Source organism: Mangifera indica, chromosome 3, assembly GCF_011075055.1.
Source record: "Mangifera indica cultivar Alphonso chromosome 3, CATAS_Mindica_2.1, whole genome shotgun sequence".
Taxonomy (NCBI): domain Eukaryota; kingdom Viridiplantae; phylum Streptophyta; class Magnoliopsida; order Sapindales; family Anacardiaceae; genus Mangifera; species Mangifera indica.
This window is the reverse complement of record NC_058139.1, coordinates 5102042-5117935: the sequence shown is the minus strand read 5'-3', so window position 1 is coordinate 5117935 and position 15894 is coordinate 5102042. Positions and strand designations below refer to the sequence as shown.

General features: G+C 31.2%; 2 protein-coding genes across 2 annotated transcripts; one reads left to right on the top strand and one right to left on the bottom strand.

The window, feature by feature from the left end:
* The first annotated feature begins 5987 nt into the window (after positions 1 to 5987).
* On the top strand, positions 5988 to 9112 carry LOC123211848 (trans-cinnamate 4-monooxygenase). The gene is made up of 3 exons (XM_044630776.1): positions 5988 to 6847; positions 6956 to 7089; positions 8341 to 9112. The coding sequence occupies exons 1-3, from the start codon at positions 6063 to 6065 to the stop codon at positions 8937 to 8939; spliced, it is 1518 nt and encodes a 505-aa protein (XP_044486711.1). The 5' UTR covers positions 5988 to 6062; the 3' UTR covers positions 8940 to 9112.
* Positions 9113 to 10562: 1450 nt separating this feature from the next.
* LOC123212134 (protein NETWORKED 4B) lies at positions 10563 to 14945 on the bottom strand. Its single transcript, XM_044631193.1, is given in 5 exon segments — positions 10563 to 11020; positions 11523 to 13262; positions 13723 to 13834; positions 14064 to 14118; positions 14739 to 14945. Coding segments are annotated over 3 exon segments (1851 nt in total). The 5' UTR covers positions 14079 to 14118; positions 14739 to 14945; the 3' UTR covers positions 10563 to 11020; positions 11523 to 11538.
* Positions 14946 to 15894: the final 949 nt, after the last annotated feature.

Here is a 15894-nt window from a genome sequence, read left to right as displayed (position 1 = left end):
TTTGGTTTCTCAATAAAAAAATTCAAAAGTTTAATTTTTTTTTATAAGAAAATATTAAAATTTAATCTATTCAATAAAAAAAATAAAATTGAATCTCTTTAATTTAAAAAACGTTGGTCTAATCCCTTTAGGTGTAATTATCTTTTTTTTTTTTTTTGAATTAAGATTTAAAAAACTATACTAAGACCTTAAAATTGATGTGTCAGAAACAAATAATAACACATATTATAAAGTAGTGATGTTATAAAGAAAAATATGACATCGAAGTGACGTGGTTTAATGTGGACAACCAAAAGAGGCATGGTTTAGGCATTGAAATAGAAGGTGAAGTAGTATACTTAACAAAATTACATACATATATATATATATATAGGCTTTTGTTAGAGTTAGGCGGTAGGTGAAGATTTTTCATGGACATCCTTAAAATTAGGAAAAATAAATTATAAGTTTCAAAATAAATAATTAATACCTTAGTAAGAAGAGTATTTGTTAAAAGTAAAAACTATAAAATATTTTTATTGCGAGAGAATAGATAAAAATAGGAATATAATAATAATTTTGTTTCAGATTATGTGTGAGAATAATTTTTTTATAAAATGTTTTTCAATAAAAGTTTATACATATTTTTCAATAAAAAAATTTTATTTAAGTTAGAACCTCATTTTAGATTTAAACCAATCATAGTGAAATTTTAAATTTTATTATAACAATTACTTCAAATAAATAAAAAAATTGATTTTAATATATTATTAATAAATTTCAAACTCATACTTTTTTAGATAAATACCTCTATTTTTATCACTTGAACTATCTATCCAGATAAAGTATATACATATTTCTTCCTAACATTTATATGAAATTTGGGTGAAGTATATGCAGAATTCTCTCCAACATCTTCTGAAATTTTCTTTTTGTTTGACCGGGCCACAAAAATGTTTAGGTAATCACTTTGTTCGGGGGTTGGTAGGCATTTTGAAGCAGTCTCGTTCATATCTTATGTTCAACACTCGACGGTCTCGGCTTATTAAATAAGCATTTCATAACGCAATAATTAATTCAAGGCTGACATGTGACAACCACAATATATTGCAATGCGTAAGATAATGAACGGATTGTTTAAATTATTTAAAAAAAAACACCAACTATATAATAAATAAATTATACATGTCTTCCTCAAAACACCAAACCAGAAATATAATAATTGCACAAAATCTGTAAAATTTTGCATTGGTATATGATTAATTTATATCAAATTTTACTATAAATAATACCAGTATACTACGTTATAAATTATGTGTATACAAGTGTTACTTACTTGTATATACAAATTATGTATATTAAATTTTAAAAAATATAACATTAATCTTGTATTACCATATTAATTGTCTTTGTTTATTAAAATTTTTTACAAATTATCCAACCTATCTCACCTAAATTTATATACCAATTTTGTATAATAAATTTACCTGTCACATTAATTCATTTTTTATAGGTTTTATATTATTATTATTTGATTGGGGCCGCGAGAAAGATGGAGAGTGGTGGTAGATGGATGTATACTGATTGATACTCGGCCTCAGCTGACGTAATCAAAACCTTTTAATAACGCCGTCAAATTCAACGGTTGCTCCGGGCTGCAAATTTATAATGAAGGCGTCTACCGTCTACGAATTGACCTTTTGCTATTAAAATACGATGAAGGCCACAAGACTTGTTCCCACTGAAAAGGTGTTGTGACTAATTTTTAAAAATTTAAATATTTATTTATAAATAATTTTTTATAAAATATTTTAATTAAAATTAAAAATAGTATTATTATTTAATAAAAAATTAAATTTTTATAGTTTTTTTTCTTAATTTTAAAATATCATAATTTTCTCTCAAATTTTTCTTAAAAATTTAAAATCTCATAATTTTTCTTTGATTTTTTCTCTTTCTGAGACTTATTCTTTTAGGTCATCGATCGATCTTCTCTCTTTCTTCTCCTTCACTAGTTAACTCTTTTTGCTCTCATTTTGTTTTTGTCAAATATGAAGATGAATGATCTTCATTGAAGATGAAGACTTTTCGTTTTTGTTTGAGATAAAACAAATGTTTTTGTCTCAGATGAAGATTTTTGTCTTTATTTAAAATAGTGATGATAATTTTTGTCTCTAAGGAAGGATAAAAAGAGATGACCCGTCGAGGGAGAAGAAGAAGGAAGGGCAATTGATGATCGAAAAAAAATTGTTGTGGAAGAAGAAAAAATCTAAGAAAAATACCCATTTTTCAAACTTTGAAGAAAATTTTGGAAGAAAAATCATAAAATTTTTAAATTGAAGAGAGAAATTGTGATAAATGTTTATTTTTTAATTTTTTATTAAATAATAATTTTACTCTAAATCTAATTAAAAATTTTAATTAAAAAATTATTTATAAATTAATATTTAAATTTTAAAAAATTAAAGGATAAAGCTTTAAGTTTTAACTGTACCTGCATGAGAACAAGTCTTATGGCCTTCCAAAAATAATAAGTGAGTAGAGAAAAATTGTTTATAAGTTAATATTTAAATTTAAAAAAAATTAAAAGATAAGACTTTGAGTTTGAACCATGCCTGCATGGGAACAAGTCTTACGGCCTTCCGAAAATGATAAGTGAGCAGGCAAATGCTGAAGAGACCAAGTACAATTTGGTTTATTACGATCCTAATAATAATTAATAAATATGAATTGTGACGAATAATCAATGAATCATTGACTTTTTCCTAACTCTGTCTGATAATATCTTTATGCGACAATAAATTAAATTATTAAGAAGATTAATTTATTCGTGCCGACTGATACATAATTTTTTTAAGTCTATTGAATTTTTCAAACAATATTAAATAATTTTTTTAATTCTGAAAAAAAAACTCATTAAAAGTATCATAAAACATTTAAAAAATAACAAATCTTTTATGAATATCAAAAACCACTTACATAAGGATTATGAATATTTAAAAAAAAAAATTATATTGAGAGGCTTGACACATTTCTATTTATTACTAGTAAAGCGAATTTTACTATAAGCGTAAAAATAAGTATTTTTTTGTCTTTTTCAAAAATAATATATTCAGCGTTTAAAAAATATATTTTTTTAAATAATAAGAAGTATATAGGTTTTATTAAATTTCATTAAGTTTTAAGGAAGGTGCAACTTTCCTAGTCCAAGAGTGCCAAAGCATTCATGGCTATGCCTAAGGGATTTATTTTATTAAATTCAAATCTTATTTATAGTTCATTAAAAGTGTGTAGGTAAAAAACTCTTTAACAAATTATCACACAATGCACACTATCGAAGTACACAATTTGAAATCTTACACAAATAAAATTATGATGACATAGATAAGAATTTAATCAAATTTAAGTGTCTATTACAATGAAATACGAATGAGATAAAAAAATAAGTAAATGATACAAAAAAATTGAATGTGGTTCGATTTAAAGATCAAAATGTCTTTGTTTGCAGTATAATTATTATCTTATATTTACAATGCATGTCATACGAAGGATTGATAAGTACAATGAATTGAGTGTCTTACTTTGTTTATATATAAATTTATACTTTAGTGATTATGTGTATGTTTCATTCTTTTAAGTGGTCTTTCATATTTATAAGACTCAATTAAAAAAAGTTACAATCAAATTAGCATATTAAGGAGAATTCTCAATTCAACGTAATTCAATAGATTTATTTATATTTTGATTGAATTAAAAGTAAACATTTACAACAGCAAAAATATCCTATAAAAAAAGTTGAAAATAATTTTATTTTTGTTATTACATAAGACAATAAGCAAATTATTGTAAGATATTCTAAGAGGATTCGTTGTTAAGCAAAAGTCTTCTCGTTATCTCGAGCTAAAATGTTTATCTTTTTTTGTTGTTTTAAAATGAATATAAAATATTCTTTAATTGTTACTTTTATGAATAATTATCCGTTATGATTGCTTGAATGAGTTTTTTCAAAGGGATTTTTTTTCGAAAGATATCTATGAAGAATATATGTATGTATGTATGTACATATGCATGTGTGTGTATATATATATATATTCCATGAGTATGTGCATCATAGATATATTTGAAAAAAAAAAATTGAATTAGCGAACAAATTCGGTGGAGCGCATATTAGAATATCATATTGTATAATAGAGACTACTTTATAATTTATCACGTGGTCAAAATAATTTCGTAAGTACTAATAAATTGAAGTGTAAATTACATTTTCCCCAATTAGGTTTCATGAAATGGAATGTTTTTATTCCAAGCTCTTATCTGAATGAATTGCAGTTGTATTAAAAAAAGTTAACAACACAAGGGTATAAAAGTTATTTTAGAGTTTCTAAACCTTAATTAAAAATTTCCTTTATGAAAAAAAAAAAAGTCTGTAAAGTGTGATTCTATAATTGCACGTAGTTGGTGAGGCATGATGAGATTCCACTTGTTTTTTTGGTGTGATTCCAACCAATTCAATTCCACTTAAATCATTGTATTGTTACTTGGTTGGTGTAATTATGACCAAATTGTTAGCGACTATTTATTTCAATTTTTTTTTTTAATTTTATGGTCAAAATAAAAAATACAAAAAGTGAAAATGCTCAAAGGTAACTTGATAATTAACTTATATGATGTTTTATTAGGATGCATTTCCATTTATAGAGAGTTCAAGTAACAAAACTCTTACAATTAAAAAAAAAATTAAATAGATTTGTTTTTTTAAAGTTACAGAGAGATTAATATATTTGATAATAAATTTTTAATCTTACGTCCATCACCCACATATTTGGAGTGGGTATGTCTCTCCCATGATGTATGTAAATTTGATCTTATTGATTTATATATACACAAAAACAATGATATACATATATACTACAATTGACAATAAAACAACTTGATAGCCATTTAAGTCCTAATGTTTAGAGACTCAAGGACTTGATAAATCTTAATGTGGGGACATTGATGTTGCCTAATCCTAGTTTCCCCTATAGTGCATATCCTACCTCAACGATGAAAACAAATTGATATGGAAATGTATTTCTATTTGCGTCCAATATGAGAGTTAACTTAACATTTAAGGATATACATCATCTATGGAGATAAGATCCATCTTTCTTCACATGACAAAGGTGATGATGGAGGTTGGACAATTTGTAATTTTAATTGAATACAAAATTATGTTTGTTATGAAAATTAAATGAGTATAAGTAAAAATAGTAATTATATAAGTTTATATTTTTTATTATTTTAATTAAATATGAAAATATTTTTATTTTAAATAAAAATAGTAATGAGAATATTTGTGATTTTAGAATTTAGTTCATTTATTTAATGATAAGGATTTTTTTGGCTTCATCGATGGGAGACGTTAATTATTGATTGGACCACACTTTTATGTTAAGTATTTTGGACGAATCTTGCATGTCTAACTAAAGAGAGAATTTCGTTTGATTTTAAGAGAAGGCTTTAACCTTCAAATGCTTATAAGCTGATTTCTCCTACTCCTCTCGGAGTAACTCTCCTTTCTGTCTCTTTGAGGTTGCCTATTTTGTTTTGACATTATAAACCCAAAATTTTATTTTCTTGATGTTATCGAATCAATATTACGTTGGACACATGCCATCACCAAGTGAAAGTCCTGCAGACTTGAAATATGATTTTGCAAAAATTAGAACTTTATTTCAAGTCGTGGCCATACAGAGAGCTTGACCGTAGGTTATTCAAATTTTAAACCCTCTAAAATTACAATTACAAACATAAACGGGTTACCAATTTTGACAATTACATATTATATATATTTTTATTGTCTTGCCACCAACCTCCTCACCTACTCCCAGTCCACAGCTGCCGTTAAATTTAACGCCATCTCAACTTCAACCACTCCCAAACGCATGACCACACGCTTCACCTAACGCGTTGCCATCAAACCACTCCAACCAACCTTGCTTCATTATATTATAAAACCCAAGGCAACCACACCCGAATCCATCAACTCTCCTCTCAACATTCATCAGCATCTTCATCGTCACACTTCCACCACATTCACCATGGATCTCCTCCTCTTGGAGAAGACCCTCTTAGCTCTCTTTGTTGCCATTGTTCTCGCCATCACCATCTCCAAACTTCGCGGCAAACGCTTTAAACTCCCTCCTGGTCCCATCCCAGTTCCCCTTTTTGGTAACTGGCTTCAGGTTGGTGATGACTTGAACCACAGAAACTTGACCGACTTAGCCAAGAAATTCGGCGAAATACTTTTGCTTCGTATGGGGCAACGCAATCTTGTGGTTGTTTCATCACCAGACTTGGCCAAAGAGGTGTTGCATACTCAGGGTGTTGAGTTTGGCTCAAGAACTAGAAATGTTGTGTTTGATATTTTCACTGGGAAGGGCCAAGATATGGTCTTTACTGTTTATGGAGAACATTGGAGAAAGATGAGAAGGATCATGACGGTGCCCTTTTTCACAAACAAAGTTGTTCAACAATACAGATATGGCTGGGAAGAGGAGGCTGCAAGAGTTGTTGAGGATACGAAGAAGAATCCGGCGGCCGCAACAACTGGAATAGTTTTGAGAAAGAGATTGCAACTTATGATGTACAATAACATGTACAGGATTATGTTTGATAGAAGGTTTGAGAGTGAGGAGGATCCTTTATTTAAGAAATTAAAGGAATTGAATGGTGAGAGAAGTAGGTTAGCTCAGAGCTTTGACTATAACTATGGCGATTTCATTCCTATTTTGAGGCCATTCTTGAAAGGTTATTTGAAGATCTGCAAGGAAGTTAAAGAAAGAAGGTTGCAATTATTCAAGGACTATTTTGTCGAGGAGAGGAAGTAAGTTTTTTTTTTTGTTTTTTCTTGCTTATTTTAATTTAATTACATGCACAAATTACACCAGCAAATTTGTTAATTTATTAAATAAAATTTATGTTATGATAACAGGAAACTTGCAAGCACCCAGAGCATGACCAATGAAGGGCTGAAATGTGCCATTGACCACATTTTGGACGCCCAGCAAAAGGGCGAGATTAACGAGGATAATGTTCTTTACATAGTAGAGAATATCAACGTTGCGGGTAACTTATTTACTTCTCTTCTAAAGTTAGGTTACAATTATCTTCGCACCAACCAGCATTTATTTTCTCCGGTTCTTCCATGTCAAGGGTATTTTCGTAATTATGATTCCAAAGATGCTCTCGTCATTCTAATCGTACCTATCCATCTACTAAAATCAACTAGATCGCTTTCCTATTCAAATTAATTAATCGTTATATCAAATTCTTGAGGCCCCGGATCTACCTCTTGAAGGGGTTTTACTACTCATTGAAAATCTTGTTGTCAATTTGCTGAAGAAAAGTAGGGGGTATTTAAAATAGGATAATCAAATCGGTTTGATAAATTTTTAAATTGAATTGAATTTTTGATTTAAAATCAATTGAATTCAGTTAATTAATTTTAAAAAATAAACAAATGGATAATTAAATTCAAAAACCAGTTTTCATTATTTTTGTATGGGTATCTAAATCAATTTTTTAAATAATTTATTTTTTGATTTAATTTTTTTTAAATTAAAAAATTAATTCCACTCAACTCAATAATGGGATAACGGAAAGGCCAAAACTCAAAAGACGTGTATTTCTAGCTTTGCAGCGGATAGTCTATTAATCCATGATTAATTAGCTCTAATTGCCCAATTATTAATAATTGTAACACTGTGTAGAGATGTGGATTATGATAATATTTTATTAGTTTAGCTTCATTGTCAAGGAAAGGAGAAAGGGTCATTTTGCGGTCCCCCCGCTAATACGTTGAAACTAGACTTTTCAAATATGTGACGGTTAGTACAATAATAGTGATAATTATTAATGCCCACAAATATGGTTTTAGTGGAGGAATTTTTTTTCTATAATTAATATATTGGAAGTTAATGATTTGAAGAAGCCATTGTTTAGGTGGGAGAAAGGTGAGTTGGCGTCACCTGAGGAGCGTGCCCTTAGTCGCACCTACCTCAATTTCTAGCCGTCCACATCCAATCCAACCACCGATTTTTTATCCATCCTCATAAATAAATAAAATAAAATAAAATAAAACAACCTTAGCTCTCCACCGTTGTTGTGGTTGCTCAAAATACAAGCAACGTGCATAAATTGCCTTGCGTAAATTTTCAATATTGGTTCATTTAGGTATGACCTAATTTAATGGTTGACACGTGCACCATATGCCTCGGTGGTTGACCAACTTCGCTTACCATTTGTAGAGTCCTGTAGAAAATTCTTTTAATCATGTTATTTTTTATATTACTAATTATATAAAAATTATATTGACAGCAATCGAGACAACTCTATGGTCGATTGAGTGGGGAATTGCGGAGCTGGTTAACCATCCTGAAATCCAAACAAGGCTCAGGCACGAACTCGACACTGTTCTTGGCCGTGGTGTTCAAATCACAGAACCTGACACCTACAAGCTGCCTTTCCTTCAAGCTGTTATAAAGGAGACTCTGAGGCTGAGGATGGCAATTCCACTGCTTGTGCCACACATGAATCTTCACGATGCTAATCTCGGAGGCTATGATATTCCTGCCGAAAGTAAAATCCTTGTGAATGCTTGGTGGCTTGCAAACAACCCCGCACATTGGAAGAACCCAGAAGAATTCAGGCCAGAGAGGTTCCTGGAAGAGGAATCTAAAGTTGAGGCAAATGGAAATGACTTTCGTTATCTTCCCTTTGGAGTTGGCAGAAGAAGCTGCCCTGGGATTATTCTTGCATTGCCAATTCTTGGTATTACAATTGGGCGTTTGGTGCAAAATTTTGAGCTGCTGCCTCCACCAGGACAGTCTAAGCTTGATACCACAGAAAAGGGTGGACAGTTCAGCCTGCACATTTTGAAACACTCAACTATTGTGGCCAGGCCTAGGACTTTCTAATTAATTTCATATTTTTATTTTTATTTTTTATTGCGTGATGTTACTTTATGGTTTCTGAATGTGGGATCCAGATGAAATGGGCTTATTATGCTATATTTGGGATGTAACAGTGTAAATCTACTGTGAACTTCGAATGTTGAATGAAGATTTGAAATAAGTTTTATCTGTCTTCATTCAAATTCATTTCTCAATTGCATGTCAAGAACTTTGGATTCAGACTAGTAATGCACATTCATATAATTTATAAGATACCAACAATTCAATAATCCAATAAAATATAAGTTGAATTTGTTAGTTTGGTCCACTATATTGACATCCTCAAGATTGGAATACCAAGGTTGGGGCTCCTATCCAACAAAGCATGTGACAAACTCGAAATGGAGTGGTACCTAACCAACATCTTGTGGAAATTATGCTAACATCTTTCGTTGGCAAGAAATTAATTTATTAGAGGTTCCAAAGTGGACTCAATTCTTTGTATTTCGACTTACTTGGATGGATTTGAGTTTGCTCTAAATTTAGATAATCCTAGGAAAGGCGGTAGCATTGGAACATTTGTGCCCCTGAAAGAAAAACAGAGTATTCTAGTGCTAAAATTGGTTTACGGAGACACTGGTGCGACTTAATTTGCCAACCAGAGAGTCTTTATAGCTCCTGAATTCCCTAAAAGATAAACTAATTCCCAATATTATATAATTTGCAAATTTAGTGTTAAGTGTTTTAGCAAACAATGAACAATTTTGTGCATAGGGTTGCATTGTGTACAAACATCTCAACTACAATATTCATTTAATTGTACAATTTATTTTGTCTATCGTCGAAGTAGTTATTTGATCTCAACGTATACTATTGTAATTCTTTGCAAGTGTCATCAACTGTTTAACTTTTATTAGTTATTTAAACTAGTCTTTCTCATTTTATTTTAATTTGAATATACGTATTTAAACAAGGATTTTAAAGTTTAGGTAGGTTTATTCTCCTTGTTGTTTTTGCAACATAGTTTTTTTTTTTTTTTCCCTTAGTTATTCTAGTTATTATTCTTGAGGTTGCTTGATTGAATAGATTGTGTGATACAATTTAAGATTAGTGTTGAAAGGGAATTCAAGACCAAGATTAAAGGGATTTCAAACTTAAAAGTTCAAAAAAGTTTGAACTACTGAATCAGACATGAAAATCAAGTGAGATGCTTGATGTATATCATATCTTACTACTATTTTAGGAGAGTTTTAAAAATTAGCCAGTGAACTTGTGATAAAGTTTAACTTGCAATTAAAAGTGAGTTTATTATCTAGTTGATTTGATTTTGTTGACGTTGATCCCATGTAAAAAATTGTTCTATCCCTTTAATGAATTTTGCACTTTTAATTTGGTTCTCAACTAAGTTAATATAATTTTATCTAAGTAAACCTATATCACTAGCAAAAATGATAACCTTTGGTAATAAATAGAGAAACTAAAGAAAATAAGGTATTATAACATCTCATAATTCAATAGTTTGACCCAATTGTTGATACAATGCTCTAATATATTATTACGATACTTTTAATTTAAATATGTAAACAATCATAATCTTACTTTTAAAATTTACCATCTAAGATATATTTTAATAATTTAAAAACTCAATTATTATTTAATCAGTTTTATTTTAACATCTCCAAATGAAATAGAATGCTTCAACATAGCGAACAATGATCCGACACTTCGTTGACGTGAAATTTACAACTATCTCAAACCCCACACCATCTAAGGGAGGCTAATATGCATGAAGGCTAAATATATTCAATGTCCATATGGAAAAGGCTCACAATGCGCACTCCGAATTGAAGCTGCCCGCTCCCGAAATTAACCTCTACCCCGTGTTTAATTGAGTAGTTTCCCAAGAGCTTTTACACAAGACACAAAATCAACGTTGCAAACGGATGAGTAAACAATTCAAGGGTAAAACGGGGGGATCATCGTGCTCCAAAGAGGGGAAGACAGTCAATCCCAATTTGGTGCGAATTTTGGCGTCAACAAGATTAGTTTCTTCAACCTAATTGAAAAGCATTTGGCATAGCCTCGTCTCTTGAAGAGTTTCTTTCCTGAGCAGACAAGTACAAAAAAGAGAAAAATCATACCATTAGCATCTAAATATATTCAAAAAAACCATTTTCAGCTTCAAAATTTAAAGACAAATTAAGAAAACACGACTTTCCCCCTCCCCCACCCCCCACGTTCCCATTTTATACAGATAGGACTGAGGTCAAAAACAAAATTTGAAAATATTTTTAATCAATTTAAATTTTTTTTATGTATTTTAATAAATTATAAGAGACCACAGCAATTTTAATATCTGAAATATATTTTTGTAAAACATGAAAAAAAAAAAACTTTTTGTAAAGTTACAAATTAGAAAAAGACCTTTTTTTCACATTCCAATTTTATAACGTCAGGACTGAAGTCAAAAACTAACTTTAAAAATATTTTAATCAATTTATTAAATCAGATTTTCATAAAAATAAGAATTTTCAAAAATATATTCAATAATTATTTCAGTTATCCAAACATCAAAAGAAATCGAGATAAAACAAGCAAACCAATTACCTATTACAAGTTCATGCTAAAAGCCTAAAACTGCAACTCTCTTGCTTCCAACGAATGCTTTTCGAAGACTAAGATTATCATTTCTGTAATGCTCTAGTGAGAAACACAGCTGCCTTATTGCTTCTCTTTTCTCTTCTGCTCCTTCCATTATCACGACTCTTTGTCTCTCTATCTCCTTCTCCATTTCTTTACCTCTTTCTCTCAACTCCCTTTCAACCTTACGACCTTCTTCCAACCCTGCATTTAGCTTTACATGTTCCATATGTAATCCCTCCAAATGCTTTGCCATTTTACTAATCTCATCATCTTTACAACCCATATCAACTTTTAGTGTATTCATTTCTGAATTAAGTTCATCTCTCTCTGACTTTAATGCATCAATCTGTTCATTCAACACTTCTATACAATCCTCCCTCACTGCAATTTCTGACTTTAACTCCCTAGTTTCATCGCAAAGCCTTTGCTCCATCTCAGTTTTCTCAGCCTTTATCTTTCTGATCTCGTTGTCTAAGCACCTGCCGCGTGATTCCCATTCTCTTAGCTGCTCCTGCAAGCAAGCCTTTTCGTCTAACAAACCTGATATTTCAGCCTTAATATGTGCCTTTTCAGGGAAAATGTTTTCTTCAGCATCAGATACTGCTATTTTCAAATCTCTGATCTCGTGATCACGGTCTCATAAACTAGTTTTCAACCTTGCAATTCTTTCTCGCAGCTTGGATACTTCTCTTTTCTCTGAGTTCAGCTTAGTTTTCCATGTTGTGATATCTTTCTGAGACAATTCAAGTTGCTTCTGCAAATTCTGGATTTTTTCAGACCTGATGGTATCAAGTTCATGTTTTAAAGCAGCAATTTCTTTTTCTGAACCCTGAAGTTTCTCTTTTGAAGTTCTTAGCTCTTCCAAAAGTGCCTGAATCTTGGTATCTGGATCTAATGTTTCTGCTGCTTTAAGTCTTGATAGTTGACTTTTCTCAGAGCCCTGTGTATTAATACTTGTCTCTGCTAATGAACCAGATTCAGCATGCAAATGGCTGGAGATTTCCGATAATTGGTATTTTTCAAGCTCAATCTTCAACCTAGAAATTTCTTCTCCAGAAAACTTTATCTTCTCATTAGCATGTTTCAGCTCTTCCTCATATTCTGCTATTTTAGCAAGAAGGTCTTCAGACTTAGCAATTTCAGGATCCCTTACTGATCCATCAGCATTTGCTTCCTGTTGCAACCAGAGTTTTTCTTTAACTTCACGAAGTTCAATCTCCAATTCAATGACTTTTGATTGGAGCCCTTGATCACCACAATTCCCAAATAAACTAGAGTAGTTGTTCACTGAAGAATCATCAGATTCTGACTCAGAATCTAATAATGAGTACGAGTCATCTCCTTCTTTATGGTAAAGATCAGAGCTGCTTCCAGAAGAGCCAAGGAAGACATCAAAACCAGCAGCTCGGGGGCCAGATTTATGACGGCTTGCCTTTGGTTCGGGAGAGGGACATGGAGAGGGCAACTCAGTGCTAATGTCAGAAATGGCTGAGCCCTGGGATTGGAGGTCTGACGGAATATTTTTCTTCAATTCTCCAGTCACATGATCATAGCGCTCAGCCAAAGACCTGTACATTCGGTAGAACTCTTCAACATGAGATATTAATTCTGGCCTCTTTTGGTAGTATATCTCAGCTTTCTTTGCAAATGAATCTCCATCCTCTTCAATCAGTTTCAACATCCTTTTCACGCGCTGGTCCATCTCTGTATCCAGGGATCTTTTTGTCAGTTTCTTGTTTGACATTTTGATCATTCAGATGATAAGAACACTTAAGTCCTCCAATAATATCAGTGAAAAGTTTGGAAATTCTACAAACAGCTGGGTGTTGGAATTAGGGAATGTCAAAAACATGAAACAAAGAGGTTAACAGGAAAGTAATTAAGAGTACACAACACCACCATTTTAACACTGCCACTAATAGAATGTGGGGAAAAAAATCTTGACAAAAGGTTTTGAACAAGTTATAATAACGCCACAGTTATCCATATTAGGGGATGATAAGGTTATATCAGGCAAGAAAAATAAGTTACATAATCCCAACTCAATTCATGAATGATATTTTATTTCAACAAAGCTTGCAACCCACTCAAGAACACCTTATTGTTCATTAACATTGACTCAATTTCTGACAAAACACTGGAAACTGCATCCTCATTCGCTTACCCTCAAGATTTTCCGCAAGCCACTTTGAATTTTTGGGACTGATGTGACTATCCCACCACCATGAATGTGACTTTCTTGATTTCATCCTCTTCATATTTTTATTTGAGTGAATCTGGAAAAGAAAACAGTGTGTGTGTGTATATAAAGATGTATGCCACATCCAAATCCATAATAAATAAAAATTATTCATATTATGCATGGGAAACTTAAGAAGTTCATTTTGTTCAACTAATATCTAATGATGAACACACCGAATATTACATCCCAATGATATATATAGCTGTTTTGAATTCTCAACTTAATATAAGCACTGTTTGAATGAAGAAGATTCACTTTCTTACCAAAGGTGTAGCCATTAGTTGGTGAAAACAGAAAGCTGATACTAATCCTTGTCACCTACAACATTAAACAATCAAATATAATCATTTAAAAATTTCATCTAAACAACTCAAGCTGCACATATTATGACCTTTTATTGGTTCAAATAATATACCTACAGTTCTCGTCATAAGGATCAACGACAACGCCATTTCAAACACCAATAGGTTAGCGTATGAATATCGTATTTCAAATTCAATCTCAACCATATAATCTCCAAATGAACTATGTTACAACTTTATTGTTATTTAATAAAATTAATATTGAGGAAGCCATTGGGGTGGGAATGTAGGCCGAAACGAGCAAACCGAGTGAAGGTGGCATCACCTAAGATTACGCGTCGTGGGAACACGAGCACAGACAAAACAACTGTCCAAACGAGACGTCCGGCTATATCCACGCGTCTCTCTCTCGTTCTAACTAGACGTAGACTCAGAATTCATTTCACTTTTAGTTATTCATTTAATTTATTTTTCTATTTCCTATAAACAATAAATGAATTCCAGTAAAATGAACTAATCAAGGCTATGATATTGGCATGAATTTTATGGAAAAAAACTGAAAAGAAAATGAAAAGAGTTGACTAAAAAAGAAAAAGATTGAAACAGATCCAAGTTAATGGAAACTGAAAAACTTACAGATAAAAGAGTCGGTTGAGCTTCAGATCCCACGCCAAAGTATTGAAGACAGGCAGAGAGAAATTGAAGAGGAGAAGCTGTGGAGTTTTGTTCAGAGTGACTCAAGAGAGATGAGGTCTGGGAAGAGGAGCTTTTTAATATGAATCTTCACATGGAATTCCACAAAGTCGAACGACTTTTAACAATATTTTATTAAACTCTATTTATATGTTTATTTGAAAAAGCTTTTAAATAAATAATCTTCAAGGTCAAGCCAATGGAAAAGATCAAGCCAAGTGTAGACACTTCCTAGGGGCTAATAACATATTCGTCTAAAAATTTGGTAAAAGTATCCATTAGGTTCAGTAGAATAAGAAAAAATCATTTCAGTCCTTGTTAACACCAGCTCTTTACAATTTCTTTTTAGTAACAATCTTCAAAACCAAAATGACAATTGAGGTTAATAAAATTTGAAGGTTCTTATTAGAATATTAGGAATAAGGCAAAATTATATGTAATTAAATGATTTAAATATAATATTTAGTCCTAAGGTAATTAATTTTTTTTTTTGTACACCTTCACAAAATAGGGTTATTAATTATTAACCCGTAATTAAGGGTATGTAGTTCTATAGATTTTAATTGGAATTTTGAAATATTGTAAATATGTTTTTAAAATTAGGCTAAAATTTTAATGGATAATAATACTTAGGCCTTTAATTATAATGTTTTTTTTCAAACCAAGTGTTATCAGCCGAAGGGATACAAAGTAATGACAGGACAAAACACGGCTGCAAATGTCAAAAAGGTGTGGAGGCCTCTTATCATGCCATCTGTTCCTCACTTAGCCAGCAAAGTCGACTCTGTAAGTCATGCAAACCCTTTATTATGCTATTTATTGCAGGCCATTCACGTCTTTTATTGTCTTGATATATCTAATCAAAATCTTCTTCTAATATATAAAAATAAGTGTGTCTTATTTTGTCTTGATTTGAATCAACATATTATGTTTTAGTAGAAAATGATAACAATAACATGTTCCATAAAGTTACTAAATTCCAAAATTGAGCAATTTTAAATGGGTAAAATCCAAAAATCACGAGTGTTTTTGACATGGAAATTTAAGTGATGGGCTGAGCGTCCTCTCAACAACAATTTTGCGAATTTCGGGCCAATCC